This window comes from Littorina saxatilis, linkage group LG7 (assembly GCF_037325665.1).
Source record: "Littorina saxatilis isolate snail1 linkage group LG7, US_GU_Lsax_2.0, whole genome shotgun sequence".
Taxonomy (NCBI): Eukaryota; Metazoa; Mollusca; class Gastropoda; order Littorinimorpha; family Littorinidae; genus Littorina; species Littorina saxatilis.
Window position 1 is genome coordinate 9,499,975 of NC_090251.1, and position 9,937 is coordinate 9,509,911.

The following is a 9,937-nucleotide window of genomic DNA, read 5'->3' on the forward strand; positions in this document are numbered from 1 at the left end:
GTTCCAAACTGCCTGGCTGCTTTCTAATGCACAATGTGTACGCACACACACAAATCACACTTTAAACACAAACAACCAGGCCATTGATTTTTGGTATGTATGCAAGTTGAAGGGTGATCTTATCCATTTAAAGTCTGGAAAGACCTGTGCTGGCTGACCCAATATGCTGCGTGAAAAGGACAGTACATTTAAATGAGAGAGAGAGAGAGAGAGAGAGAGAGAGAGAGAGAGAGAGAGAGAGAGAGAGAGAGAGACAGAGACAGAGACAGAGACAGAGACAGAGAGATACAGAGAGAAAGAGACACAGAGAAAGAGACAAAGACAGAAAGCTCGCGGCTCTTTTTCAAACACAGCCACGCTTTACTGTACGCTAATTCCGCCACACTGCCCTCATCTGGCTTCGCCCCGACCCTTCAAGAATTGAAAGAAAACTTGCACAAAAGGACAACACAATCCTCCTCTAGAACACCTCGTTCACCGCGTTTTCTTCATGCTCATCCATCAGCATGCGAGTGATGGCACTGGCAGCCGTCTCAATGCCGATGTCCTCCTGCCCGCTACCCGTTCTGTCGTCAATGTAGCCGGGAATTTTCCGGGACACGAACTCCCCAGGCAGTACCTCCGGCTCACTGGTATTCTTCGTGATGTCGCTCTCTATGCTGATCGTCTCGGTCTTCTTCTTCCCATTTGAGTCCTTTTTCACGACTTTGATCTCCTCCTTCTCGACGACCTTTTCCTGCTTCTTCGGGGCGTCCTTGCCCTGATTCTTTTGGGGGTCGTTGCCCTGCTTATTCTTGGTGTCCTCGGCCTGCTTATTCTTGGCGTCCTGGGCCTCCTGCTTTTTCTGGGTGTCCTGAACCTGCTTCTTCATGTTATCTTTAGTGATTTGCAGGGTCTTGCTCTCGTATTTTCCCCCCTTCTGGCTTTCTGGCGTGAAGAACTCGTCGGTGTCGCTCGCCTCTTCAACGGCGGAATACTCCCCGTAGACACTCTCGTAGTAGTCCTTGTCGTCTTTCATCTCCTCCTGCACGTCTGGGCAGTCTTCGTCGGCGTCTACCAGCTTGTCAACTTCCTTGAAGAAGCTGTTCGACATGATCTTGGCGGAGGCTTCGTCGATTTTGGCCATCTGCTTTGCCGTGGGCACGACTTGCAACACCTTGCCTGCTTTGCGAGGTGTGTTTCTCTTGCCGTTGTTTTGGTCGTCATCGCCGTTGCCTTTTCCATCTTTATCGTCGCCATTGTCATCGTCGTTGCCTTTTCCATCTGTATCGTCGCCATTGTCATCGTCGTTGCTGTCCTTCTCCGGTTTCGCATCATCTGAGCCTTCATCACCGCCGTCATCGCCGGATTTATAGTCTTCATTGCTTTCGCTCTCCTCAACTTTGATGCCAATAGTTTCTTCCTCGGCGTTTGTTTTGCCATCGTCAGGATTCGCATCACCTGAGTCTTTATCACCGCCGTCGTCGCCGGATGTATTGTCTTCATTGCTTTCGCTCTTCTCAACTTTGATGCCAATAGTTTCTTCCTCGGCGTTTGTTTTGCCATCGTCAGGCTTCGCATCACCTGAGTCTTTATCACCGCCGTCGTCGCCGGATTTATTGTCGTCATCGCTGTCGTTCGTAGACCGCTTAACTTTGACGTCAATAGATGTTTCTTCGTCAGCGTCTGTGTCGTCATCACCGTCGTCGTCAGGATTCGCATCATCAGCGTCATCATCGCCGTCGTCGTCGTCGGATTCATTGTCTTCGTCGCTGTCGTTCGAAGACCGCTTAGCTCTGACGTCAATAGTTGTTTCTTCGTCAGCGTCTGTGTCGTCATCACCGTCGTCGTCAGGATTCGCATCATCAGCGTCATCATCGCCGTCGTCGTCGTCGGATTCATTGTCTTCGTCGCTGTCGTTCGGAGACCGCTTAGCTCTGACGTCAATAGTTGTTTCTTCGTCAGCGTCTGTGTCGTCATCACCGTCGTCGTCAGGATTCGCATCATCAGCGTCATCATCGCCGTCGTCGTCGTCGGATTCATTGTCTTCGTCGCTGTCGTTCGGAGACCGCTTAGCTCTGACGTCAATAGTTGTTTCTTCGTCAGCGTCTGTGTCGTCATCACCGTCGTCGTCAGGATTCGCATCATCAGCGTCATCATCGCCGTCGTCGTCGTCGGATTCATTGTCTTCGTCGCTGTCATTGGGAGACCGCTTAGCTCTGACGTCAATAGTTGTTTCTTCGTCAGCGTCTGTGTCGTCATCACCCTCGTCGTCAGGATTCGCATCATCAGCGTCATCATCGCCGTCGTCGTCGTCGGATTCATTGTCTTCGTCGCTGTCGTTCGGAGACCGCTTAACTTTGACGTCAGCGTCTGTGTTGTCATTGTCGTCGTCATCAGGGCTTGCGTCATCTGCGTCAATATCATCGTAGTCGTAGTCAGAGTCTGTGTCGTCATCGTCAGAGTCCGGGTCGTCTTCGCCGTCGTCGCTGTCATTGGGAGACCGCTTAGCTCTGACGTCATTAGTTGGGTCTGTGTCGTCATCGCTGGTGTTTCCGTCACCCTCTTTGTCCTCAGCATCACCGTCATCGTCGTCGTTGTCCGCTGGAACATCGATTTCAGCACTCATAGAATTATCATCAAACGACAATTTTTGCTGCTCCATGTCGTCTCCGCTCCCTTTAAAGCTTGTTTCATCGTCGTTTTCATCGTCATCGTCTTTGTCATCTGCGGTGCCGTCACTCGACCATTGTTTTTCTTCTGTTTCTTCTGTCGACGGTTCCGTGCTTGCGTCATCTTCAACTGCTGAATCATCGTCCGAGTCTGCTGCTCTTCGCGTTCTTCTAACGGCAGCCTCTCGAAAAGCTCTTTTGTCGCCTGGAAAAGGAGAAGAGAAGATGAAGATGATCAAATGATTGATGAATCTCTCTGTCTTTGCTTGCTTGTCTCTCAGTTGTGCGGGTGATCTTTGAAAATAGCGGAAAACTCACAGGTCTGTTGGTTTGTTTCCGTCTCTCCTAGCGTGCTTGCATGTTTTCGTGCGTGTGTCTGGGGTAACCATACTGCTTACCTCCTTCCCTGACCCACAAGCCCTCGATCCCAAATTCAACACGGTAATGATATTATACGCTACCAATACACATATATATATACAACCTGGCGGTGACCTTCCGAGTAATTGCGTGTTTTTACCGCTGATATGTTTAAGTCACCGAGACAAAACTTCGTTCTCGAAATTCTTTGTCAATTCATCGGGAGACAGGCACAAGAAATGACGTTCCAAGTTCAAAAGCGAGGTTAAAAAACAGTTTTTTTTATTTTATTCATTTATTTATTTATTTTTCTCGATATCGCATGTCTATGAAATGCTGCATTATTCACGTAATTTTGTCAATTCGAATTTGGTTTGGCTTCTGACGTAATAAATTTCATTTCAAAAGCGATGTTTTAACAAGAAGGGCAAAGCCCATACGACTCACATGCTTGACCTTGACCTTTACATGACCTTGACCTTCAGGGTCAAGGTCAAATAACTAAACCTAGCAATGACATCATACACTAAGAACTGCTTTACACATTTTTCCTACCAAAATACATGTGACCTTGACCCAAGGTCAAGGTCATCCAAGGTCATGCAACACAAAGCTGTTAATTCAAGACATAGGAAGTACAATGGTGCTTATTGGCTCTTTCTACCATGAGATATGGTCACTTTTAGTGGTCCACTACCTTATTTTGGTCACATTTCATAAGGGTCAAAGTGACCTTGACCTTGATCATATGTGACCAAATGTGTCTCATGATGAAAGCATAACATGTGCCCCACATAATGTTTAAGTTTGAAACAGTTATCTTCCATAGTTCAGGGTCAAGGTCACTTCAAAATATGTATACAATCCAACTTTGAAGAGCTCCTGTGACCTTGACCTTGAAGCAAGGTAAACCAAACTGGTATCAAAAGATGGGGCTTACTTTGCCCTATATATCATATATAGGTGAGGTATTGAATATCAAAAACTTCAGAGAAAATGTGAAAAATGTGAAAAATAGCTGTTTTTTAGACAACTTTTATGGCCCCTGCGACCTTGACCTTGAAGCAAGGTCAAGATGATATGTATGTTTTTTGGGGCCTTGTCATCATACACCATCTTGCCAAATTTGGTACTGATAGACTGAATAGTGTCCAAGCAATATCCAACGTTAAAGTTTTCCGGACGGCCGGCCGGACGGACGGACGGGGGGGACGGACGGACGGACGACTCGGGTGAGTACATAGACTCACTTTTGCTTCGCATGTGAGTCAAAAACAGACATCTTGTTTTTAGTTTTTATACTTTTTTTTGGATAGTTGTTATCTCTTTAAAATGCTGTTAGTGTTACCAATACCAATGCTTACCCAGCTGTCCCCTCTCGAGAGACTCTCGTTTCTTGCGCTTCCTCCTGCTGGTGCCGATGACGTCAGGCACCCTGTCGTCCATCCTCAGCTCGTCAGACGCGATCTTGGTGTCCTGGATGATGTGGTCAAAGAACGCGTCCCCGATGTCAGTCTCCGCGGCCTCCGACGTGTCTTCGTCCTCGGGCTTTGGCTGCAGACGCTCCCTCATTCTTAGGCTGCGAGTCTGCATGATTCGTAGGACCTTCTTTAGTTGCGACTCGGCGGGTTCTTCTTGCCCAGACTCGCTGTTGACGCTCTGCTCCACTCCTTGACTGTTCAGTTGGGACTGCGAAGCGTCGAGTCGTTTGGATCGGGGCAGAACTGCTCCTTGACTAAGCCTCGAAGAAGCTCCTGAGACGCGGTGTTTCTGTAACTTCTCGGAACGTTTCTTCTTTCTCTTGATACTACCACCGAGCTTCTTGGTGGTCAGCACAGTCTCACCGCCACTTTTCTCAGAACTAGGATTCTTTTCTTTTCTTTTCCTACGGGACGATCGTTTTTGGGAATCCAGTTCCGAACGTTTAACCACAGGGTTGGGCTTCTGGTGATGCTTCCTCCAGAACGGGGTGAGTCTGTCTAGCTTACTCTGAGAACGTTTTCTGTCGACATTGAGACTTCCAAGTTCCTCTTTACGATTCTCCCCGACAATGCGTTCAATGCTTTGCTCGTCTTTGGTCTCTTCGGCAGTTGCTTGGTCCCGCTTGATTTTGTGCCGTTGAGAAGCAGAAAGTTGAGATGGATTTCCAGGTACCATCGGAGCGATATCACGCTTGGCCTCAAGTTTTAGAACTTTTCCGCTGATATAAGCACGTTTGATTTTTTTCATTTTTGATCCGGTGAGATCTGGTGCGATCTGACCACTTATGTAGTCAAGTTTGGGTTTCTCACTTGTTGAGCTAGTAAGGTCAGTAGGTGTCTTTAGCACATCGTGGTCAGGAAAAGGACTGTTGCGTTCCTCTGCAGATTTTAAAGAATCATCACGATAATCTTGGAACACATGTAAAACGGGTCGGTCCTGACTTTCGTCTTGAAAGTGCTCGTCGAAAACATTTCCTGCTACGTTCGACTCGTCGTTTTCAAGTAGCCTGGTGTCGTCTTCCGACACTGTCATACCGGAAACATCTAAACTTCCACTTGCGCGATAATCTCTTTTCTTCACGTGCGATGGAAGAAGATCGTCTTTTCTATTGTCCAAGGAAGAGATGTAACTCTCGTCCTCAACGTCATTCCGTACGCTATCGCTGTCACGTGCTATCCGTTCCAGAGCGATCCTGCTTTTCACTCGGTCAGTCATACCGTACTTGATTTCAATGGTTCTGCGGTCACGTGCTCGAGTCAGCGGATACACTCCAATGAAATCTTCGATGACGTCATCAAGGTTTGCATAATGACCCACGATGTCGGTGAAAATGTTGTCGGTGTCTCTCTTCCGACGACGGTTAGTGGAATCTTTCTTTGTGATTTTGTCTTGCTGGGTGCTGGCATGTTTTCCTGCACCAGGATCTTTCATCAGCATCTGTTCATGATGGGTGGCGTTGGAAGTGTTATTTTTGTGTTGTGTATCATTGTGGACGGTCCCATTGATGGTTGAATTCTGATTCAACGATTCATTAAAGACACGATGCTTCTGATATGACGGCAGTTTTGGGGGAACTGAGTTGTTACCCAAAGACTCGGGAACAATTTTCAGCTTCTTATCTGAGGACAGTTCCTCGGAAACTGAGTTCTGATTCAAAGATTCAGGCAAGACGAACAGCTTCTGGTTTGCGGGCAGTTCTTTAGGATGTGCTGGTGTTTCAGTCCGGTGATCTCCAGCAAATTTGAAGAACTTATGTTGTGGTGGAGGCAAGACAATGAAGACATGTTCTTTTCCGTTTAATGGTGTTTCTTGTGAGGGCTTTTTGTCTCCAATTCTAACGTTTGGTTCCAAGAGGGTTGTTTTCTGTTCCAAAACAACGGGAGAAGAATCTGGCCGTTCAGTTGGATAAATGTTTCGCCTTGAATCAGGAGTCTGTGGTCTGATTGTAGAAACAATCCTTGCGGAATTACTTTCTTGCAGATTTCCTGAACTGTTCGAGCTGTTTAGGGGTACAAGCGAAGAATGTTTAACGTCATATTTTGCCAGTATCTTTTTGAATATCTTCTGGTTACTTCTTGGTTTATTGCCGATCTCTTCTGGATTTGCTTTCTTCAATGTATCTTGCTTTTTAACAGTAATATTTTTTCTTTTTGGGTGTCTATTTGTGAGCCCATCCGCACTTTTGGGAGCTTTTGCCATATTTGGGGTGTCCGGAAAAGTCATTTGAACATTAGACAATGCGGGTATTTTAGCGAGGTGGCTTTTACCTGTGTTCAGTTTTCTCCCTCGCCATTGGCGGAAAACGTGGTGAACTTGGTAAACTGCCCACGGTTGTTTCTGCGAAGCAGCGGTTATCTCTTTTAAATTCTGTCTCTGCAAAATCGTTTGGCTAGCTGCTTTGTTTCCCACCACTCGAGAATCCTTGTGGAGATGAAGCATAACTGCTTGCTTGGCTGTAATTTTCTTACTTGTTCTTTGAGCACCTCTTTGTCGAGTTTTGTACACTTGGTATTGCTTCTCAAATTTAATTCGGCCATTTGGGCCTGGATATCGGATTTTACGTAAATCGTTCCTTGTGGTTTTCCCAGGGAGACGATTATTCCATAGGCTGCTCCATGAAAATCCCACCCGTTTCACGAATGCGTCGGGAAGGCGTGATGCTGCGTTATTCTTCTGGGCGACAATTCGACCTTTGACTGTATCCCGATAATGTGATGAATGCAATGCCTCATGCGAATCGCTTTTTGCATTTTGGATGATTTTTTTAACCATCACCGCCATCCTAGAGGAAGAAGTTTCCATTTGATTCTTAGAAGCCCGTGCAGGAATCGTCGGGTGGGGACGGTTCTGTTCATTACCCGTTTTATTAGATAAGGCATTTTTCTGACCTTTGAGATGCTTCTCTGCTGTTTTCTTCTGTAAATAGGTGTTCAATGTATGTTGGAGAACAACTGTGTTCCACGTTTGGTTTTGTCGAAGGCTTCGGGAGCTGTTGCTCAAACTCTTCACGTCGGACTTGTGTAAACCTGCTTCAGTTCCCACGAAGCCACCTGACAAATCGTGCTGTACTGAAGATTGAGTTTGTTGTTCAGTCTTATTCCCCTGAGAGTGAGTGAGGACTGGTAGATGCAGAGTTACGATTAACCACAAAAGTAAACAGTGCATTTCCTACTACCATTTTTCTCTCTACCCACTCAGAAACAAGTTTCCATGATTACGTCAACTCATCAGCGCGTCATGTTCTTCTGGCGATGACGTCATGGTTCATACGTCATGACGCTTGCTCAGTCTCGGGAACCAAGACCTTATTGGAGACTCGGAACGCATGATGTTCGATCGACTTTTGTCACAACGATTTGTCCGACTGTTACTGTTACTGTTAGACAAAGAGGAAAAGCTATAAAGTGGTCCTCGCGAAGTACGTTTATAGAAAGAGTGAGGCTTTCAACTTGTCTATCAACAAGTTTGATGTTGGTAGGCATGGTTTAAATGCACGTTCTTGCTTATTTTGTTCACGAAGCAGACGACGTCAGTTTTCTTCTTTCAAAGAGAGGAACTATTGCCTCAAAGTTCATCAACTCACTTTAATATGTTTCTTTCAAAATTAAACTGATTTGAAGCAGACATTTTCCTGAACATGAGTCGTTGTGTGAAAAAGAATAATAAACACACTGTTGATAAAGTTGGTCCTAAAATTGAGACCGAAGTCGACTTCGCGAAAAAATTTTTTTACCGGAAATTCAGTGCTAAAGCTGCGTGACGTCAGCTTCGCGACGTACACTTGGCGTAGTCGACATCGCCCAGTTAAGGACATGTTTAAAACATGCCACTTTCACTGATACACGTAGATGCAAGCTTACCTGTTTGTCTTGTGGTTCTTTACCTGAACGACCGTTTTCTTGTTAACGAAAGTTATAGGCATTCACGTTCGTTTGACGATTGTTAACGATTTGATTTATTTGCCTCTTTTTTACACGCGCACCTTCTGCTGCCCCCACCCCCTCCCCCCATTGCTCACAAGAGTACCTTGGTGGGAACAGGCAGGCATAAAATAGGGAGGGAAGGCTCGTTTGCCAAGAAATAAATCTTCGCTCAAAGACTATGGGAATACTCGCTGCGAAACCATCCCCGATGTATCGCAGATAATGCCAGGAGAGCACAACTTATTAGGTATATTCGGTGCGCTTTTTTGACTGCTTAGCAGAAAGACTGTCTGTCAAAATGTTAATGTCGTGGGTACAGTAACCTTCCAGACAAATCATACCTGTTTTATTACGCTGTTGGGTGTTGCACTCAAGATGTGCGGGAGATGTTTGTGCGAAGGGCTTGTTTTAGAAAGCTATTATCGTTTGAGTGTCCGCAAGTTGTAATGGTTGTCTGAAACAAATTAAAAGGAAATGAGATGTCATTCCTTTAACGGTGAAAACATTAATCATTAGTTAATTGTATGAATATAGGAACAGAGATATAGATCTGTTGGCTTGCTCGTTTCTTTTAAGTACTTACTTTTTTGTTTCGTTTCTTTTAAGTACTTACTTTTTTGTTTCGTTTCTTTTAAGTACTTACTTTTTTGTTTCGTTTCTTTTAAGTACTTACTTTTTCGTTTCGTTTCTTTTAAGTACTTACTTTTTTGTTTCGTTTCTTTTAAGTACTTACTTTTTTGTTTCGTTTCTTTTAAGTACTTACTTTTTTGTTTCGTTTCTTTTAAGTACTTACTTTTTTGTTTCGTTTCTTTTAAGTACTTACTTTTTTGTTTTGTTTCTTTTAAGTACTTACTTTTTTGTTTCGTTTCTTTTAAGTATTTCGGTTTAACTGGTTTACAGCAAGTTTTGGGTTTCGTGTAAAAGTGCTCTATTTCTCGGTACCTAACACACACACTCGCAGAGAGAAAGAGAGAGAGAGAGAGAGAGAGAGAGAGAGAGAGAGAGAGAGAGAGAGAGAGAGAGAGAGAGAGAGAGAGAGAGAGAGTGTGTGTGTGTGCGTGTGTGTGTGCGTGCGTGCGTGCGTGCGTGTGTGTGTGTGTGTGGGGGGGCGTGTGTAAGAGAGACAGAGACAGAGAGAGACAGACAGACAAACAGACACAGAGAGAGAGAGAGAGAGAGAGAGAGAGAGAGAGAGGGCTTAGAGAGTGTCAGAAAACTTCTCAAAATTCAAGAACATGTTCCATACATTCGAAAAAATAAAACATAAGAGCAGCTATTGACTTTTAACGTTCTACTCGTTTCCAAGAGCAAACAACGTTGGAATTCAGCGTTTGCAATTTTGATAGCAACACCAATGTCTCATATCAATCAATCAATCAATATGAGGCTTATATCGCGCGTATTCAGTGGGTACAGTTCTAAGCGCAGGGATTTATTTTTTTTATTTTTTTATTTTTTTTATTTTTTTATTTTAATTTTTTTTTTCAAATTTTTTTTATGCAATTTTATATCGCGCAATTT

General features: G+C 44.8%; 1 protein-coding gene across 1 annotated transcript; it reads right to left on the reverse strand.

Annotated features, from left to right (window-relative positions):
• Window positions 1-261: 261 nt before the first annotated feature.
• Window positions 262-7,714, reverse strand: LOC138970640 (titin homolog). The gene is made up of 2 exons (XM_070343106.1): window positions 4,376-7,714; window positions 262-2,856 (listed from the first exon to the last, which is right to left on the reverse strand). The coding sequence occupies exons 1-2, from the start codon at window positions 7,656-7,658 to the stop codon at window positions 461-463; spliced, it is 5,679 nt and encodes a 1,892-aa protein (XP_070199207.1). The 5' UTR covers window positions 7,659-7,714; the 3' UTR covers window positions 262-460.
• Between the last annotated feature and the right edge of the window lie 2,223 nt (window positions 7,715-9,937).

Bases quoted from the DNA above. Each gene is read 5' to 3' on its own strand.
- LOC138970640 (XM_070343106.1), bottom strand. From the start codon at position 7,658: ATGCACTGTTTACTTTTGTGGTTAATCGTAACTCTGCATCTACCAGTC. The intron at 2,857-4,375 runs GTAAGCATTGGT...CTCCTTTTCCAG, and splicing joins TCTCGAGAGGGGACAGCTGG to GCGACAAAAGAGCTTTTCGA.